The 21,629-nt window shown below is 33.7% G+C and overlaps 1 protein-coding gene across 2 annotated transcripts in view; it reads left to right on the forward strand.

The window, feature by feature from the left end:
* Nucleotides 1-21,629, forward strand: part of LOC126887177 (enhancer of mRNA-decapping protein 4) — an 89,695-nt gene that overhangs the window by 30,394 nt on the left and 37,672 nt on the right. For both annotated transcript variants that reach the window (XM_050654563.1, XM_050654564.1), the window contains one exon: nucleotides 18,218-19,234. In XM_050654563.1, the coding sequence (XP_050510520.1) occupies nucleotides 18,218-19,234 (1,017 nt within the window). The remainder of the gene's footprint in view (nucleotides 1-18,217; nucleotides 19,235-21,629) is intronic.

Consider the following 21,629-nt stretch of genomic DNA (forward strand, 5'->3'; position numbering starts at 1 on the left):
TTTAAAGAAAAAAAAAATAGTAAGCCACTGAGATATTTTAAATTAAAAAATAATTATTGATTTCCTTGTTCAATTTGTGACAAAAATCTATCTTCCCTTTTTTCATACGATACGCCGTTTTCATGCAAAAAATAAAACATCTTAATGCTTACAAAGTATTCGAGATACTATATGAATGTATACACTCAGCGCCACGCTAGTATACACAGGGGTAACTAATTTCTAGGTGTGGGCTAATCCCACTCACCTGTGTCTTTTATGTCTGTCATGTCATGTGACTGTCATGAAACTATTCAAAATAATTGTTTTTCTATACAGAAATACATTAATTAATACTATTGTTACTGTGCTTTAAAAAACTTTTATTCAAACACCAAAAATACAGTCGAACCCGCTTATTAGAATCCCTGTTATAGGAATATCCCGGTTTATGGAATATAAATTCGAGTTCCCGAAACGTTTCCATTTACTCCTTAATAAATTTATCCTTTTATTGGAATAGGTTCTAATTAGATAATACCGCTTATTAGCATATTTTGCAGGTCAACGACTATTTTTTTTTTACAATTTTACTAAAAATTTAAATTATGTTTGGTTATTATGGTCAGTCGTCAAGGATTATGGATTAGATATTATTAGGGTAATAAATATTTATTACTTTGTTAGGAGTACCAATTCGATTTTTAGCCGACAAATGCATGGGTCATAAAGTAATTTTTATTTGTCTACACAAAGGCACTGTTGCCTGCTATAAAATTGTTAGAAGCAGTTTATTTAGAATTCACCCAGAGAGGCTTATGGCTTTGTTAAATTCAATTCATCCATTTCTTGCCGCCAATAAAAGTTCCATTCAACCAGTGGATTAAGGATGACCGCACGGATTAACAACAAAAAGCTATAATTACCGATAATTTCTCAAGAAAAAATAAGTAATTTTGTTATATGCATTTTAATAAGAAAATATTTACATATCTACATATTGCATACATTTTATATTAATTACCTACTGCTACTGTATTCATTCACATATATAATATAATGTAATTTGGTATTTAACACATACATAGATAAGTAGTAGTTACACTACTGTATTATTGACGTAAAAAGACCTAAAACCATTTACATATACTGATTATGTAGGTGTACAGTGTACATATATGATATACATATTGGCATAGTATGTAAAACTACACATTGGCATAGTATGTAAATAATATTATTACGTATATTCGGTACACTTATTTCGACTAGCCACCAATGATCGGTTATTAGAATATCCCGGTTATAAGAATATTCTTGCCTGGTACAAAGGCTATTCCAATAAGCGGGTTCGACTGTAGTACTATACTTTATAACCTTTACAACTTTACTACAATGGCAACTAACTTCAAATAAAGTTGTTCTATAATCTGTCAACTTTCTTTGTTTGATTATACAGTGAGGACGTTTGAGTTGGAATAAATTCATTTTCTCGAGAATGGGCGACTCTGGAGATAAATCCCGAAACAGGGCCCGGATTCCGTGCACTGTGGATATCTACACCTCGCTTTCTATCGATGTCAATTTTCGTAAAAATATTTGAATTTTTAGCTTTAATTGAATTATTTTCTAGTTTTGCTAGGTTATACTCTAATGGGGAACTTGCACATTTTTTTTTATTACATAGTAATGTTCAGTTTTGTATAAAAATGAGATTTCCAAAATTTCCCGCTTCAAAAACTCATAATAACTTAGAAATACAAATTTAAAGTCTTCTTTATTTTAAAGTAGTTCAGACGGCCCGTGACGTCACATAGTTTTACATTAGTTTTTTATATGGTTCAGTGATGTGGGAGGGTTATATGTAAGTATATTCTTCTTCTTCTTCTTTAGTTTATTGGCCTCCACCTACTTGGGTATTTGGCCACAGCATCGTCGCGAAATATGGGAAAATATTTATATTGTAATGACATTTTTTGATCACTATACTTAATAGGAAGTGTGTACCTACGTGTATAAGTTTTATCGTTAAATACTTATGAGAATAATAATCAGAATAAAATCACAGTATAAAATTAGTAGGTATCATGGGAGTATAATATACATAATATATGTACTTACTTATCTGCTTTAACTCCCCGAACTTCTCCGACGGAAAAATTTTCACTCTTTTGAAAATATGTAACCACCATACACATATCAACTATAGGTAAGTTATCAGACTGCCCTTTACAAAAACCCTCTTCGGTCATTTTAAAAAATATATCTTAAAAACACTCAAATATATCAGAAATAGAAATTATCAAATATATTTATAAAACTTAGTGTCAGTGTCAAAACGAATGCCAAACCTATGAGGGAACTTACACATTTTTTTATTACGTAATATTATTCAGTTTCCTTTAAAAATAATATTTCCAAACTTTCACGCGGTAAAACCTCATAATAACTTAGAAGATAATTTAAAATCTATATATTTTTTTCTGTTTTCTGGCCTTGGTTTAGAAGAACCCTTAGCCAATGTAAAATAGTTCAAACGATCAAAAACGCTTGTGACGTTACATAACTGTATTTTCTACTGACGTTTATAATGTCTAATTTAAAATTATATACAATTTTGTTTACTTTGTTGGTGCAGAATGTACATGCACAACTATATGACGTCACTATGCGTTTTGGACCACCTGTTTTAATTTGAATTTTTAATCGTCTTTAGGGGCCAAACGAAAGACAAACAAAACTTTTTTTATCTTTGATACATGTTTTAAATTATGTTCTGTTGTGATTTATAACATTTTTTTCGAATTTAAAAATTTATGCAAGTTCCCTATTGATGCTGAAGTGACACTTAGTAAAACAAGAAAATATTTGAATTAAAACTAAAAATTCGAATATATTGACATTAATAGAAAGCGATCGGCGCGATGTCAATATATTTTAATTTTTAGTTTTAATTCAAATATTTTCTTGTTTTACTAAGTGTCACTTCAACATCAATTAGAGTATAACCTAGTAAAACTAGAAAATAATTCAATTAAAGCTAAAAATTCAAATATTTTTACGAAAATTGACATCGATAGAAAGCGACGTGTAGATATCTACAGTGCACGGAATCCAGGGCCAGGTCGATTTTTATTTTTAAATTATAATTTTTTGGCATGTATATCATACTAGTGACGTCATCCATCTGGACGTGATGACGTAATTGATGATTTTTTTAAATGAGAATAGGGGTCTTGTGATAGCTCATTCGAATGATTATTCAATTCTCTATTCACTAATATAAACACTAACATAATTATTTATACAAGGTGCCCAAAATAAATTTTTTTAATTAAATTAATTGAGACAAAAAGAAGAATGCATGTAATTTATTTAATGCAAAATACATTTTCCTACTGTCAGAAAACAGAAAAAAAATGGTAATTTGAAAAATAAACATTGCTTTTCGCTATTATTAAATGTTCAAACTGCTAAGAGATAGGTGGATGGCAGCTTTAATATTGAATTTAAGCGAAACGCGATATATATTTATCAAATAAAAATTTTTTCCTGTTTTCGGACAACAGTAAAAAGTATTTCGAATTAAATAAATGATGTTGTTCTGAAGCTATTTCCTTGTGGCATTTTTTTAATCAACTATTTCTAATGGGAATAAGCCACAATTTTACCAAAAAAAAAAGATTTTATTATCGTTTCGAAGCCCAAATCGGGTTTCGTTGTCAAAATACAAAATCCTACTAGAATAAACAAAAATGTTGTTGCTAAGTAAAAAAATTCTTCTAATAATTTATTTAATCTGACTCATTTATATTGGCAATTCAGACGTATATTATACCGCCGTATATATGATATCGCCAATATTTATGAGTTGCGTTCCTGGGACGACTTTACTAAAAGATAGTTCATTCGATTACATGAAATCAATCCCAACTCAAGAATATCCGTCACAGAAAAATCATAGCATGTGATCTGTCTTTAAAAAGACAACCAAATGCAACGATGACGGTAAAATTCTCGCGTTAGAGATTCCATAGTAAATCACGAGGGAAAACCAGGAAAAAAACCTTGTGATACTATCCCGACATCGTAAGTATTTGGTCTTACATTTAATTTACCTTCAAAAAACTAATACCAAATTCTGACTTTAATATGTTTAAATTATAATTAATATTAATAATGTTTAGGCAATACGTAAAGTATCCTTAACAATAGTAACCTATACTTATTGTACGGTTATAGAGTATATTCCCATAGGTAAGCTGGTTAAGAGTAGATAACGATTTTTCATATGTAATTTAAAGTATTATCTGCATAAATGGCACAAAGAATATTTGCTACGAGAGGTATATGGTTCAAAATGCATACAGTATCACGACTAATAAGTTATGTTCACATACATGTAGAGTACTTACAGTTTTATTCCTTGATGACGTGTCACATCAGAGCTCTGATTGAATTCCATAATCCATTTGGTTCATTTGTAAGGCACTCACTAATACGCTAAATAAATCATCGTCGATAATACTGAGCAGATTGAATTATCTGAGCGGTATAAAACGATAGCAAAAAAAGCCGGTAAAATGCGGCCTTTTTACGAATAGCGGGAGCGTCGATAGATTAGAGATGATTCTCGTTAGGAAGCTTTTGACGATCTGCCCCGGCGAGGGGTTCAAATGCGAGTCTCAACAATAACCTGGAGTTTCCAGAAAGGTTACATAAATACTACTTGAATTTTAAGTAATCAGTAGTACAGGGGCGTAACTAATTATTTTAGTGAGCCGTGTATAATATATTTATTGTACATATTGCCGGGGGCGACAGGCGAGAGAGATGGCCTATATCACCTCGAAGAGAGGGGATTGGCAAAGATGTGCACAACGATAAGAAATGTTTGAAGAAATTAGAGTTTATATACACAAGGGGTAACAACGATAAAATGGAGGAAAACGATAAGTTTTCCCCCTAGGGATAGATTTTAATCTTCCAGGGGAATCACAGCGATTTTCGTAATACCACGAAGAAAATCACCGTGAGTAGTGTGAATCTTGACAGTACGAACTAGACCATCCTTACCAGGCAATACATCTATTACCCTGGCAGTTGGCCATAAGAGTGGAGGAGTACCATCCTCCTTCAACAGAACCAAATCCCCGATCTTGACAGGGTCAGTAGGGTCGGTCCATTTATTTCTTTGCTGCAGGAGGCAAAGATAGTCTTTTTTCCACAATTTCCAAAATTGCTGTTGAATTTTACTAATACGCTGAAAAAGATTCAACCTATTTTCAGGTATCTCTGAAACACTTGGTTCAGGGGGCGCGGTTAAACTTCTTTGAACTAAGAAGTGAGCTGGAGATAGGAAAGCGAAGTCATTGGCGTCAGACGACATCCTAGTGATGGGTCTCGAATTTAGAATAGCCTCGATTTGGCATAATACTGTGTTAAACACTTCAAAGGTGAAGTGGGAATTTCCTATAATTCGATAGAGGTGATACTTCACACTCTTTATTCCTACCTCATGGAGGCCGAATTGATGGGGGTTGCGGGGAACACCCATCTTGAAAGTTATGGAGTTTTGAGTACAGAATTCCTTAATCTGTTCCGAATTATTTTGATTTAAGAAAAAATCATAGAATTCGCGCATTTCATTTTTTGCCCCATGGAAATTTGTGGCATTGTCGCTCCAAATAATACTGGGCGTGGATCTTCTGGCAATAAACCTTTTCAGAGTAAGAATATAGGCTTCTGCGCTTAATCCTGTGACGAGTTCGATATGAACACATTTAGTGCTCATGCAAATGAAATAGGCTACGTATGCTTTGTAAAGCGGTGCCTTCCTCAAATGTGAGGACTTAATTAAGAAGAACCCCCCATAGTCCACTGAGACGACTTGGAAGGGTCTAGTGGGGAGTACACGATCGGGATGCATATCTGCCATCTGTTGAACAGAATTGGGTGTCATGAATCGGAAACAGTTTACACACTTACGAATTAAGCGTTTAATCTGTCTTAATCCGTCAATTGGCCAGTACTTCATTTTGACATACGAAAGTACTGTTTGCGCGCCTGAATGTAATAACTTATGATGAGCTTGAGTCAAGATTAGTTCTACAACTCGACATTTAGAAGGAAGTAGAATGGGGTGTTTTTGATTATACGATATGGGGGCGTGTCGGAGACGTCCTCCCACACGAATCAGCCCATCATTATGTTGTAGGAAGGGGTTGAGTTTACGAATGGCTTTATTGGTCACGAGTTTAGCATTTTTCAATTCAAGAATCTCTTTTTTAAAGTAGATACTTTGGATATACCTGATGATCGCGTGATCAGCGATCTCCATTTCGGGTGGCGTCAATATATCCGTATCTCGTGGAGAGTTATTTATTTTCTTTTTAATATTACTGATGAATCTAAAAAGATAAGCGACAATTCTTTGAATTTTACGAAAAGAAGAAGATTTAGCGAATAGATTTTCAAAGGTGTCGTTGAGTTCGTGATTTGTTGCTATGTTTGAGACAACTAACTTCCTTAATTCAGGAAGATCATCCTGAAAATGAGGAATTTGATGAAGAGAAAAATCGATGGGATTGTCTCTAATAAAGCTAGGTCCGCATAACCAGTCTTCGGTGGTCTGGGGATTATCAAAGACATTTATCCCTCTGGAAGCGGGGTCAGCGATGTTTTCGTGACTTCTGACGAAATGGAAATCACAAGGAAAAGTTTCCAACAAGGAATTGACCTTTTGAATTCTGTTTTGTACAAAAATGTTCCAAATGTGTTTTTTAGAAAGTATCCAAGACAAGGCAATTGTAGAGTCAGCAAAGAGATGAGATGAAGATATACTCAAATTTTTCTTGAAGATGTGAAAAAGTCTATGAGCCAGAGTGACTCCCAACACTATTCCACAAAGTTCCAATTTGGGGATGGTGAGTTTATTTTTTAGCGGAGAAATTTTGTTTTTAGAAGCGATAAGCCGCGACGATACAGAAAAGTCTGAGTATGTCGCTTTGAGATACACACAAGTGCTGTATATTTTTTCCGATGCGTCGGTGAAAATAATTAATTGAACATCAACAACTTTCTTTTGTAAAAGTAAGCATCGAGGTACCTTGACCTCTTCTATAGTTTTGAATGTCGATAAGAGGTTTTGCCAATTTTTCATAATGATGGGTGAGTCAATGGGTTGATCCCAGTCCAATTTCTGGGACCATATTTCCTGTATCAAGAGCTTAGCGTTCACAAGGACAGGGGATAACCATCCTAGCGGGTCATACAAAGTAGCAATGTAGGAGAGAATAGTACGTTTAGTAACAACATTAGCCAATTTGAAGATAGGAGTTTTAAACGAAAAGTGGTCGCGTTCTGAATCCCAGAATATGCCTAAGACTTTATCAGATCCCGTGAAGTTAAGACTGACTTCAGAGACGGGATTTAAATTGTGTTGAGACAGAAATTCTGAAGAACTGCAGTTCCACTTGTGGAGGAGGAAACCATGGGTTTCTAGCAAAGAAGTTAATTGTTCGAAAAGACAACTTAATTCATGAAGACTGTCAGCACCGCTGATCAGGTCATCCATATAGATAGATTCTTGCAGAACACTAGTAGCAAGTTCGTGGGTATGTTTGTTGTTGTCAGCGATGTGCTTGATAACTCTTTGAGCGATAAATGGGCTACTTGGGAGCCCGAAGGGTAATCTTTGAAATTGATAGCACCGTAAAGGCTGCTGAATATTGTCCCTAAAGAGAAAATTTAACAGAAATGTTTCAGTGGGACAAATGGCGATTTGTAGGAACATAGCCTTGATGTCGCCTACTAGTGCGAATTTAAACTGACGAAACTTAGCGAGAATGTCAAAAAGTTCATGTTGGACGACATAACCTTTGTCTATGACGTCACTGAGGGAGATTCCCGTAGACGATTTATTGTTTGGATCGAAAACTATACGAGTGGAAGTAGTAGAGTTGGATTTGAAAACGGGAAAGTGAGGGAGAAAGTAATTAGGTTTACCTGAGTCATTTAGCATTTTTAACGGCACTTGAATTATTTGTCCGTTATTGAGATATTCCGATATAATGTCCTGATATTTTTCCAATAAATCAGGGTTGAGTTGAAAACGTTTCTCGAGACTGAGAAAACGTCTTTTTGCCGAGAGAAACGAATTTCCCATGTCTATATCTTCGATAGGGAGTTTGAGATTGAGTGTGGACTCATATCGTCCATTGGGGAGAACATTAACATGTTTTACAAAATTAATTTCAGCGGGGTGATCATTAATGAGATCGGTGTTCTGAGGAGCGGCTTCTTCCAGCTCCCAGAATTTTTGTAAATGATCGGATAGTTCCTCGTTGGACACTACCGGCTCATTTACGGCGGAAGGAGTGTTATGAGAACAACAAGTAACGAGAGAGTTTGAATAAAATTCCAAAGCCTTTTTAGTATTTTTCGACTTAAGAGCAAAGTCTGGAACTGACCCTGATATCGTGTACCCGAGTAGAGTGCGTTGAAGAACGGGAAGACCTTTTCCCAAACGAATTATTTCAGGTTGAATGATATCGTTATACAGGTCTGCACCGAGCAGGATACCAATTGGGGATGTTACATGGAACATCGGATCACCTAATGGTATCTCTGAGGGTATGTTTAGTTTGCTCGCCGAAATAGAAATTTGAGGAAGCGGATTTGTTATCTTTGGGAGTACAGAGCACGAGATGTCAAAAGGAACGTCGTTAGCGACAGCGAAAATTGTTGTATCTACAATAGATTGAGACGAGGATGAGGTGGAGTTAATTCCATTGATCCGTAATTTTCCATCTCTAGTGGTGAGTGACAGTTCCTTTACGAGGTCAGCACTAATAAATGAAACCTGTGAGGCCGAGTCTAAAAGTGCCTTTGCGAAGACCCTCTTGCCGCTAGGAGCGACAAGATAGACCTGGAGTGTGCTTAATAACACCAAATGATTATCAAGCGAGGCTGCAGATAGAGCCATTGAATGTGGAGTCGAATTTTGAAGATTAACTTCCGTTTCAGGAGCTCTAACATGTGAGGGCCCCTGTTGTGAATTACCCTGTGTATGGGAGTTATTTGAGATAGCGGTTTTATTATGATTATTTGAGTTGTGTTGGCCAACAGCCGCGGAAGGGTTACTATGACCCGTTTTGTCGAAATGGAGCAACGTGTGATGACGAGATTTACAAACTATGCAAGAGAATTTGGATTTACACTGATCGAGCATGTGAGACCCAAGACAATTAATACAAAATTTATTTTGTTTGACAAAACTAAAACGTTCTTTAGAATTCAACTGCTTGAACTGAGGACAAGAGTAGATCGAGTGAGAGTCGTTGCAATAGGAACATTTCTTAGGACCTAAGCGAGGCGAAAGGTTACTGGTAGAAGTGTCTGAGGCTAGGTGTAAAGAGTGTCTGGAAGTAGTAGTCGATTTTGGTTTTGATTGAGATTGAATATTCTCAAGATGAACAACGCGTGTCTCGATTTCCCCTAGAAAATGGACAAAATCAGGGGTAGCTTGGCTACCACCGGATTGGAACTCAAGAGCCCTAATGGTAGGTGCGTCGAGTTTCTGAGTAGCGATATGTATGAGAAGTAAATGCAAGAGATCTGAAGGGGGCCTATTCAAGTTCAATAGGGCCTTGAAATTATTTGACATGACCGTATGAAAATTTCTTAATTGTGAGTGATTTGCGTTTCCAGAAATAGGAGGCGCATCAAGAATTTGAGAGATGAGAGTTTTGATAAGCGATTTAGAGTTGGCGTACCTTTGTGTCAGGTTATCCCGGGCTATTTTGTAATTGTCACCTGTGAGTGGGATATGCTCGAGAAGCGTCAAAGGCTCGGAAGTTAGAAAACTTTTGAGGTAAATGAGTTTTTCCAGATCACTTAATGTAGTATCAGATCCTATTATTGTATCAAAGGTCTCAATGAATGAATTGTATTCAGTAACTAAGCCACTAAATGGTTTTAACTGAATACGAGGGAGGTTTACTGTTCGTTGCCTAGCCATAGACTGTGAGGTTAGAGAAGAATTAGGGTCAAATTGGAGGGAGGGGGTAGCAGTCACATTAGAACTTTCAATGACCTCTAACCTTTCTTCCAATAGAGAAATTGTATCCAAATATTTATCAAAAACCACAGAGGAATCAGTAGAGGGGGTAGGTTCCTCGGGGATCGTCTCCAGCACATTTTGAGCATCGCGGAAAAGTCCGTAAGAATGTTTGAGTTGTGAAATTATTTCACGAATTTTATATTTGTTTAGAGAATTAAGAGTTGTGGGAACCGAATCAGCCAACTTGGTTATATCAAGTTTTGCGGTGAGCCTCTGTCGGTTATATTTTGATCGGTCAGCCATGTTGCGAGAATGTGAGATTAGATAGATTATTTGCAAATGTCTAAACCTATAAATCGATGCGAAAATGAGAGAATATGTACAATATATTATATATTACACGTTTAATAGTGTGAGATTGGCTTAATAGTATCACCCTGTATGAGCGCAGATTAGTATATGAAATGCAAAACTATAAAATTTCAAAATATATGCAATTTTCCAAAATGGGTATTTTTCAGCAAGTGTGAGACACCCTTAACAAGTATTTAAATTAATTAAATTGAAGGAAAAAACAATTATTTATTTTCTATAGTTTTCTAGAAGTGTAAAATGAGCTTAAGCGAAGCTAAATGTAGCAAAAACTTACAATTTATGCAAGAAAACAAAATTATTTTTAATAATTTTTGTAACCTGTGAACCAGGCTTAATCGGATTCAAAATTATAAATTTAATTTAAATCAAAAGGTTGAACAAACAATGTTAAAATTATAACACCCGTACTATCAGCCAAGAAATGAGTACACTTTTTGTATACTATAAACAGAAAAATATATTTACGAAAATAAAATAATGTAATATATGCAAATATTTTTTCATACAAACAAAACGACTCCTTTATTTGAACAAAGCAAGTAGTTTCTGAAATTGCACGTGTAGACCGGGCTTAACAACCTACCAGCTATTGTAGAGACGTGCTGGGTTAAATACTGAGAATTTGAGTGCAGAAAGAGAGGAATATTTTATTTTTGTGCCGGGGCGGCGTGGCTTGGAAATTTCCAAATGCAACAGAAAGACACTATAAATGAAAAACCGTTATTCTCAGAATAGAGATTATCAAAATATGCAAATACGAAGGACCTTGAGGATTTAATTAATAAATAATTAATATGATACGGCTCGATGGAACAGAAATGTTTAGGCAATACGTAAAGTATCCTTAACAATAGTAACCTATACTTATTGTACGGTTATAGAGTATATTCCCATAGGTAAGCTGGTTAAGAGTAGATAACGATTTTTCATATGTAATTTAAAGTATTATCTGCATAAATGGCACAAAGAATATTTGCTACGAGAGGTATATGGTTCAAAATGCATACAGTATCACGACTAATAAGTTATGTTCACATACATGTAGAGTACTTACAGTTTTATTCCTTGATGACGTGTCACATCAGAGCTCTGATTGAATTCCATAATCCATTTGGTTCATTTGTAAGGCACTCACTAATACGCTAAATAAATCATCGTCGATAATACTGAGCAGATTGAATTATCTGAGCGGTATAAAACGATAGCAAAAAAAGCCGGTAAAATGCGGCCTTTTTACGAATAGCGGGAGCGTCGATAGATTAGAGATGATTCTCGTTAGGAAGCTTTTGACGATCTGCCCCGGCGAGGGGTTCAAATGCGAGTCTCAACAATAACCTGGAGTTTCCAGAAAGGTTACATAAATACTACTTGAATTTTAAGTAATCAGTAGTACAGGGGCGTAACTAATTATTTTAGTGAGCCGTGTATAATATATTTATTGTACAAATAATATTATACATAATACACATTTTATATTTTAGTATTACTTATTGTATATCTATGTATTATTAATATTATTTATGTTGTTCTGAAGCTATTTTCTTGTGGCATTTTTATAATCAAGTATTTCAAATGGGAAATAAGCCACAATTTTACCTAAAAATGATTTTATTAACGTTTCGACGCCCAAGTCGGGTGTCGTTGTCAAAATACAAAATAATACAAAATAAACGAAAATGTTGTTGCTTAGTAAAAAATTCTTCTAATAATTTATTTAATCTGACTCATTTATATCGGCAATTCAGACACGTATTATACATTTTAAAGTAGACGACTTTAAAATGATATTGCCAATATTGATGAGTTGCGTTCCTGGGACGACTTTACTAAAAGATAGTTCATTCGATTACATGAAATCAATCCCAACTCAAGAATATCCGCCACAAAAAATCATAGCAGGTGCTCTGTCTTTAAAAAGACAACCAAATGCAACGGTGGCACTGAAATTCTCGCGTTAGAGATTCCATAGTAAATCACGAGGGAAAACCAGGAAAAAACCTCGTGATACTATCCCGACATCGTAAGTATTTGGGTTTACATTTAGTTTACTCTCAAAACTAATACCAAATTCTGACTTGATATTTTAAATTTTAAATAATACTAAAATACTAAATATGTACTAACTCGATATGTTACTGATTTACTAATTGTGGTATTTTCTTTCTATTGACTTCCTCCTTTAATATGGGTAACCACATCCTACTGCATTCTACCGAGGAATTTGCGACACAATTGGTTTCATTTAGCATAATTAGAGCCGCTTCTTTGATTTTTCTCTTTTTACTATCTGCTTCCTTTAGGACTATACTTGAATCACTCCACTGAACTCTATGTTCATTATCCCATGCGTGTTGACATATTTGAGATCTATCAAATTCTCTATTTTTTATATAAGACTGATGTTCATTTACTCTAACGTCTAATGGTCTTGACGTTTCACCTATATAAAATTGTTCGCATTCACAAGGTATTTTATAAATACAATTCTTTGTTCTTTCTTGTTCACTGTTAGGTTTAGTTTTACATAGAATAGATCTCAATGTGTTTGTTGTTTTGAATGTTGTTGATATGTTGAATTTATTTCCTATTGTTTTAAGTTTCTCGGATAGTCCTTTTACATATGGTATTGATATTTTCCTCGTATTATTTCTTGTGAATGTTGTAGGATCCCGTTCTAAGTTGTTCTGTTCCATTCGATCCAATCTTGACAATTCCTTATTTATAAACGATATGGGATAATCATTTTTTAATAAAACAGATGTTAACAATTGTTTTTCTTCTAAAAATGAATTTTCGTTAGAACAAGTAATTTTGGCTCTATCATAAGGATTTAATGATTCACTTTTTAACGTTGATGTTATGATTTGATTTGTAATTGAGATATCTGTTGGTGTGTGTTGGTTTTCTATACACTTGAGTCTCATATCCAGTATCCTTCTTTAAGACCAAAACATCGAGGAAAGGTAGGGTGTTGTTGTATTCCTTTTCCATTGTAAACTTTATTGTCTCTTCTTGATCGTTTATAATATTCAGGAACGTATCCAACAATTCCGATCTATGAGGCCATATGGAAAACACATCATCTACATATCTCCACCATACTGTGGGTTTTAAATTTTGTTTAGAAATGATATTAGTTTCGAAATCCTCCATAAATATATTAGCCAATAATGGAGATAAAGAAGAGCCCATTGCGAGACCAAAATTTTGTTTATAGAATTCATTATTTAGTTGAAAATAGGTATTATTAGTACATAATGTCAATAACTCCATTATAGCTGATACATTTAGTCTTGTCCTAGTTGTTAATGTATTATCATTTTCTAATTTCGTTTTGATTATGTTTAAAGTTTTATCTAATGGCACATTTGTAAATAAACTGTTTATGTCAAAACTTACTAAAATATTATTTGGATTAAATTCAATATTTGATAATTTGTTTAAAAAATGTTGTGTATTTTTTATAAATGTGTCATTATTATTTGCAAATGGTTTTATAATATTTAATAAAAATTTTGATAGTTCACTACAAGGAGAATTGATGGTACTACAAATAGGTCTAAGTAGAATATTTGCTTTGTGAATTTTCGGTACTCCATAAAAATGTGGTGTCTTACTGTAATGAGGTGTCATTAATTTTCTTTGATAGTACGTTAGGTCACTTTTAAATTTGAATAAAGTTCTATAGATTTTGTTTTCCAGTGTCTTCGTTGGATCCTTCGTTAATTTGGTATAAGGTCCATTTGTAATTAGATCTGTAATTTTGTCCTCATATTGTACTTTATCCATTATTACAGTTGCATTTCCTTTATCCGCTGGTAGGATTGTTATGGAGTCATCATTTTTTAAGGTTTTTAAAGCTTTCATTTCCTCTTTGCTGATGTTCTGTTCAATTTTATTAGATTTTTCCAATTCAAGTTTGCATAGTACCGTATATTGTTCTTTTTCATGAGTTGGTAAACACTGGGATATTTTTTCCACTGCGCTAATTATGTCTAATTTTGGAATAGGTGGATGAGTGACAGCATAGTTTAAACCTTTTGACAATACCAAATTTTCCGTTGCATTTAAATGTCTATTTGATAGATTGACAACTGTCGCTAATATGTCATTATTTCTATTTAGGTTATGAAAAGTATGTATACTATTTTGTTCTAAAAGAATATTAAATTTATTTAAATGTATATTTCTTTGTTTCTGATATGAATTTTGATAAATTATGTGTAAACTAAAAATAATTCGATCAAAATCAGAATTTGATATCATTCCGTAAAGCAAATCTTCAATACTTACTAGAATGTACTAATAATACCTATTTTCAACTAAATAATGAATTCTATAAACAAAATTTTGGTCTCACAATGGGCTCTTCTTTATCTCCATTATTGGCTAATATATTTATGGAGGATTTCGAAACTAATATCATTTCTAAACAAAATTTAAAACCCACAGTATGGTGGAGATATGTAGATGATGTGTTTTCCATATGGCCTCATAGATCGGAATTATTGGATACGTTCCTGAATATTATAAACGATCAAGAAGAGACAATAAAGTTTACAATGGAAAAGGAATACAATAACACCCTGCCTTTCCTCGATGTTTTGGTCTCAAAGAAGGATACTGAATATGAGACTTAAGTGTATAGAAAACCAACACACACCAACAGATATCTCAATTACAAATCAAATCATAACATCAACGTTAAAAAGGGAATCATTAAATCCTTATATGATAGAGCCAAAATTACTTGTTCTAACGAAAATTCATTTTTAGAAGAAAAACAATTGTTAACATCTGTTTTATTAAAAAATGATTATCCCATATCGTTTATAAATAAGGAATTGTCAAGATTGGATCGAATGGAACAGAACAACTTAGAACGGGATCCTACAACATTCACAAGAAATAATACGAGGAAAATATCAATACCATATGTAAAAGGACAATCCGAGAAACTTAAAACAATAGGAAATAAATTCAACATATCAACAACATTCAAAACAACAAACACATTGAGATCTATTCTATGTAAAACTAAACCTAACAGTGAACAAGAAAGAACAAAGAATTGTATTTATAAAATACCTTGTGAATGCAAACAATTTTATATAGGTGAAACGTCAAGACCATTAGACGTTAGAGTAAATGAACATCAGTCTTATATAAAAAATAGAGAATTTGATAGATCTCAAATATGTCAACACGCATGGGATAATGAACATAGAGTTCAGTGGAGAGATTCAAGTATAGTCCTAAAGGAAGCAGATAGTAAAAAGAGAAAAATCAAAGAAGCGGCTCTAATTATGCTAAATGAAACCAATTGTGTCGCAAATTCCTCGGTAGAATGCAGTAGGATGTGGTTACCCATATTAAAGGAGGAAGTCAATAGAAAGAAAATACCACAATTAGTAAATCAGTAACATATCGAGTTAGTACATATTTAGTATTTTAGTATTATTTAAAATTTAAAATATCAAGTCAGAATTTGGTATTAGTTTTGAGAGTAAACTAAATGTAAATCCAAATACTTACGATGTCGGGATAGTATCACGAGGTTTTTTCCTGGTTTTCCCTCGTGATTTACTATGGAATCTCTAACGCGAGAATTTCAGTGCCACCGTTGCATTTGGTTGTCTTTTTAAAGACAGAGCACATGCTATGATTTTTTGTGGCGGATATTCTTGAGTTGGGATTGATTTCATGTAATCGAATGAACTATCTTTTAGTAAAGTCGTCCCAGGAACGCAACTCATCAATATTGGCAATATCATTTTAAAGTCGTCTACTTTAAAATGTATAATACGTGTCTGAATTGCCGATATAAATGAGTCAGATTAAATAAATTATTAGAAGAATTTTTTACTAAGCAACAACATTTTCGTTTATTTTGTATTATTTTGTATTTTGACAACGACACCCGACTTGGGCGTCGAAACGTTAATAAAATTATTTTTAGGTAAAATTGTGGCTTATTTCCCATTTGAAATACTTGATAATATTATTTATAATTTAAACATATTAAAGTCAGAATTTGGTATTAGTTTTTTGAAGGTAAATTAAATGTAAGACCAAATTCTTACGATGTCGGGATAGTATCACGAGGTTTTTTTCCTGGTTTTCCCTCGTGATTTACTATGGAATCTCTAACGCGAGAATTTTACCATCATCGTTGCATTTGGTTGTCTTTTTAAAGACAGATCACATGCTATGATTTTTTTGTGACGGATATTCTTGAGTTGGGATTGATTTCATGTAATCGAATGAACTAATTTTTAGTAAAGTCGTCCCAGGAACGCAGCTCATAAATATTGGCGATATCATTTTAAAGTCTTCTACTTTAAAATGTATAATATACGTCTGAATTGCCAATATAAATGAGTCAGATTAAATAAATTATTAGAAGAATTTTTTTACTTAGCAACAACATTTTTGTTTATTCTAGTAGTATTTTGTATTTTGACAACGAAACCCGATTTATGCTTCGAAACGTTAATAAAATTATTTTTTTTGGTAAAATTGTGGCTTATTCCCATTAGAAATAGTTGATTAAATAAATGATGTAAATTCTTCTTTCTGTCCCAATTAATTTAACTCAAAAACATTTTTTTAAAGCACCCTGTATAAATAATTATATTATTGTTTATATTAGTGAATAGACCATTGAATAACCTTTCGAACGAGCTATCACACGACCCCTATTCTTATTAAAAAAAATCATTGATTACATTATCACGCCCAGATGGATGACGTCACCGTCACTAGTATGATATATGTGCCAAAAAATTATAATTTAAAAATAAAAATCGACTTGTTTCGAGATTTATCTCAGGAGTCGCCCATTCTAGAGAAAATGAATTTATTCCAACACAAACGTCCTCACTGTATGTATTGGTTTCTATTCAATTTTTGACGTTCTAGACGTCACTAGACATATACGTAAACAGTGCAACGAGTGAAGGGTCCAGGACTGTATTACCTCAATGTACCCGTGTGTCTAGTAGCGCGGCGTTTACTGTATATTAAACTTATATAGGGTGTCAATTTAAAAAGTTGCCACCCCCTATAATTTGGTCCCTATAGAAAATCTAAAAATATGCAAAAACACGTCAAATTTATTTGTGAGGGGGACATTTTGTAGACCAGTTTTCAACTAAATTACATCAACGATACTTTTTATTACCTATAGCGAGGGCGGACACAACCCCCAAAATCTTTAATGGAAAGGGGGGTTGGGTGATACCTCATTTTAAAGGTCGTTCGATTACCTTTTCAAAAATACCACATACATTATATTTCTTTTCAGTAATTTTAATTTTTTTATAATTAATTTTAATAATTAAATATCGAGTTCAGAACTCCAAAAGAGTATTTTTTTGAAGTATTTTTGGAAAAATCAAGTAAAACCGTAAAGATATTAAGTATAGAGTTCAGAACTCCAAAATTTTTTTGGAGTATTGAGTCCAAGATTTTTCCAAAAGTACTGAAAATAAATATAAGCCATGTGATATTTTTGAAAACGTAATTTAATGACCTTCAAAGTGAGGTATCACTCAACCCCCCTTTCCATTAAAGATTTTGGGGGTTGTGTCCGCCCCCGTTAGAGGGTTAGTGTAATTTAGTTGAAAAGTGGTCTACAAAATGTCCCCCTCACAAATAAATTTGACGCGTTTTTGCATATTTTTAGATTTTCTATAGGGACCAAATTATAGGGGGTGGCAACTTTTCAAATTGACACACTGTATACACTGGATGTGATAACAATTCTATTAATTTTACATTTCTCCAAATATTTTGCAGGTGCTGGAAATTTTTAATAACAGGAGCAAACGACAATTCCGTAATAAAATTGCATTCTTGTGAAACTTGGTCCTGCTTACAAACAATCCACTTTAAACCCCATCCCAATTCAATATCTGGCCTGTATCTCAACGTGTCAACTGATTATACCGGTCAATATCTATTAGTATCAGATATTAACTACAGAGTTCTGTATGTGTTAGAATTAAACAGAAATGACAAAGAACAAAGGGTGCAAGTCACAAGGATGGCGGGGTTTTTACTTCCAGCCCCTTTCCTAAGTTTTCACATATTAGAAGCTACTAGTCGTATTATGCCATTTTCATACAATAATAGTACGGAAGACGAATTTTACGAAGACAGAGATGAATTTGATGAAGATTCAGAAAGAACAGCAATTTGCTTGAAAATGTTAGTTATACAACCTAAGAAGTTCCAAGAATGTAATATAGTTTTCGAACCTGAAACTATGTCTTATAATTCGTTAAATAATTCTGCAGAAGTGATGGAGAAAACCGAAAAATTCCCCAAATTGGACGATCTACAAGAATCAGTATCTTTGCTCATACAACAAAAAAGCAGTTCAAATTTGACTTTAATGACACCAGATGACTTTACACCTTCAGGGCGCAATACACGGCCGAACAGTGTTAGAAATGATACCAGCAATTCTTTAGAAGCATCTATAGCTGAAATAAATGACGTCGTCGTTGATAATCTTATAGATTTCCAAAGACCTCAGAAAGACAATTTTGCCAGTGGTGGTTCTAGTCCGAGCAGAGAGGTGCAAGAAATATTATCTTTGAATAATTCTACGTACAGCACTCAAGACTTCTTTGACAATCTTCCCAAGCTTCAAGACAATCAAGAGGAGCCCCAAAAAGACTACTCAAATCACACTAGCCTTAACTATCCGGACAAAATAACTAATGAATCAGTTGTAAAATGTTGGCAAAATGTGCCTGTGGTTCAAGAAAATGAAATTATAAAAGACGAAGCTCTAAGAAAAGAATTAAGGTAAGCATTTTTAACCCATATTGGGAGTTTATTTTAGTATATATAGGTACATTGTTCGGTTTCTTTCTTCTCATTTCTTCAAGTTTTCAAAAAATAAAGACTTCGCAGAATCTACTATTCAACTATACCTTTTTTATTACAAAAACACGCTTATTATACGCCATTCAAGATGTCTGACGTCAGCAGAGCATTCCAAAACATTAGAATATGACCAAAATCAATGGGAAAATCCCAGTATCTGGCTGTATACCATAATTAAAAATCATACAGAACAAGTAAAAACTTCATTTGTATAATGGTATAAAAAGTTTATTGAAAAACTATTAAAAAGTCATCCAAAAGGATTCGCAAAACGTTTTCGATCTAGATCAGATCATCTTCAGTGCCTAGAACGAAGTATTTCCACGTTAGAATGAATGCAAAAGGTTAAAATTATGACTATTTAAAGAAATACACATAGTTTCAAAAGTTATGCATCACCCTTCGTATTCACGATGTTTACGCTTTTATAAATCCGTATCTTTATCACATATTTAATGGGCCTTTTTTTTTTTTTTTTAAATACACCATTTTTGGTTTTTATTTTATTTGATTACCCATTTAATTGACCTGGTTTTACGAAGGTGTAAACATTTGAAAAAATTATTCTGGTAAAATTTTTGAAAACGTAATTAAAAATGAATCGTACTTTAATTTCTGAGTTGGACCGTATAAGAGTTATCGATTTAGTTGAAGAAGACCATGCACAGTGGTTCGTGATGGAAAGAGTGGGTGTTTTTCAGAGTGATGTCTCACGGATATGGAATAGGTTTCTGGAGACAAATTCGATACGGAACAGAGCTCTGTCTGGTAGACCCCGAGTTACCAATGATCGACAGAATAGATATATCAGAATTTCCATCTGTAGAAATTCTTCTTTGTCTGTACCATACCTCCAAAGAGAATTCAGGCATGCTACAGGAGTCAGAGTATCGTTGGCTACAATAAGAAGAATTTTAGACTCATGTTTGAGGAGTCGTCGACCAATAAGAGTTCCTCAGCTACAATCAAGACATGTTTTGGACCGCCACCAGTGGGCTCAAGAACACATACAGCTCCCCCAACAGTTTTGGAATTTTATGCTTTTTTTAGACGAGACCAGAATTTGTTTAAATAGTGATAACCGGCGAATTCGTGTGTGGCTAGTTGTGCAGCTCTTGTTGGCTCTCGACACACACGAATTCGCCGGTTATCACTATTTAAACAGATTCTGGTCTCGTCTGAAAAAAGCACAAAATTCCAAAACGGTTGGGGGAGCTGTATATGTTCTTGAGCCCACTGGTGGCGGTCCAAAACATGTCTTGATTGTAGCTGAGGAACTCTTATTGGTCGACGACTCCTCAAACCTGAGTCTAAAATTCTTCTTCTTATTGTAGCCAACGATACTCTGACTCCTGTAGCATGCCTGAATTCTCTATGGAGGTCTGGTACACACAAAGAAGAATTTCTACAGATGGAAATTCTGATATATCTATTCTGTCGATCATTGGTAACTCGGGGTCTACCAGACCGAGCTCTATTTCGTATCGAGTTTGTCTCCAGGAACCTATTCCATATCCGTGAGCCATCACTCAGAAAAACACCCACTCTTTCCGCCACGAACCGCTGTGAATGGTCTTCAACTAAATCGATAACTCTTATACGGTCCAACTCAGAAATTAAAGTATGATTCATTTTTAATCACGTTTTCAAAAATTTCACCCGAATAATTTTTTCAAATGTTTACACCTTGGCAAAACCAGGTCAATTAAATGGGTAATCAAATAAAATAAAAAAACAAAAATGGTATATTTTTTATAAAAAAGGCCCATTAAATATGTGATAAAGATACGGATTTATAAAAGCGTAAACATCGTGAATACGAGGGGTGATGCATAACTTTTGAAACTATGTGTAGAATAGGTGACATCGAGAAATATGATTTACATTTCGAAAAACTGGTGTTAGTAGCGACTCGTAAGTCGATGTTAAAAGATGAATTTAAAAGTGCTCAAAGGGCAACATGATTCAATGCTCGATGATAACGTGTGGTTCTTGCCAGTTCAATGGACACAGACCAACAAGAGTATAGGAGATGACAATCTATTTATCAGACTGAAGTGACATGACAAGACAGGTAGTCAATTTTTGGTTATGAATTTAAAAAATATTGTAGTTTATGAATTTAAATTATTAGTTAAGCTGAATGGATGTTAATAACTGTATTAAAGTGGAATTTGAATTGTAATAAATTAGATTCTATTGTAAAAGAACTGATTTTATTGTTATGTTAATAAAAATGTTATTCATAATAAAGCCAATGACGTCATCGATGACAGTTTAAAAAAGAAGATGAAAGTTTAATTTAGTTTGAAAT

The sequence above is a fragment of the Diabrotica virgifera genome, chromosome 6 (genome assembly GCF_917563875.1).
Source record: "Diabrotica virgifera virgifera chromosome 6, PGI_DIABVI_V3a".
Lineage (NCBI taxonomy): Eukaryota > Metazoa > Arthropoda > Insecta > Coleoptera > Chrysomelidae > Diabrotica > Diabrotica virgifera.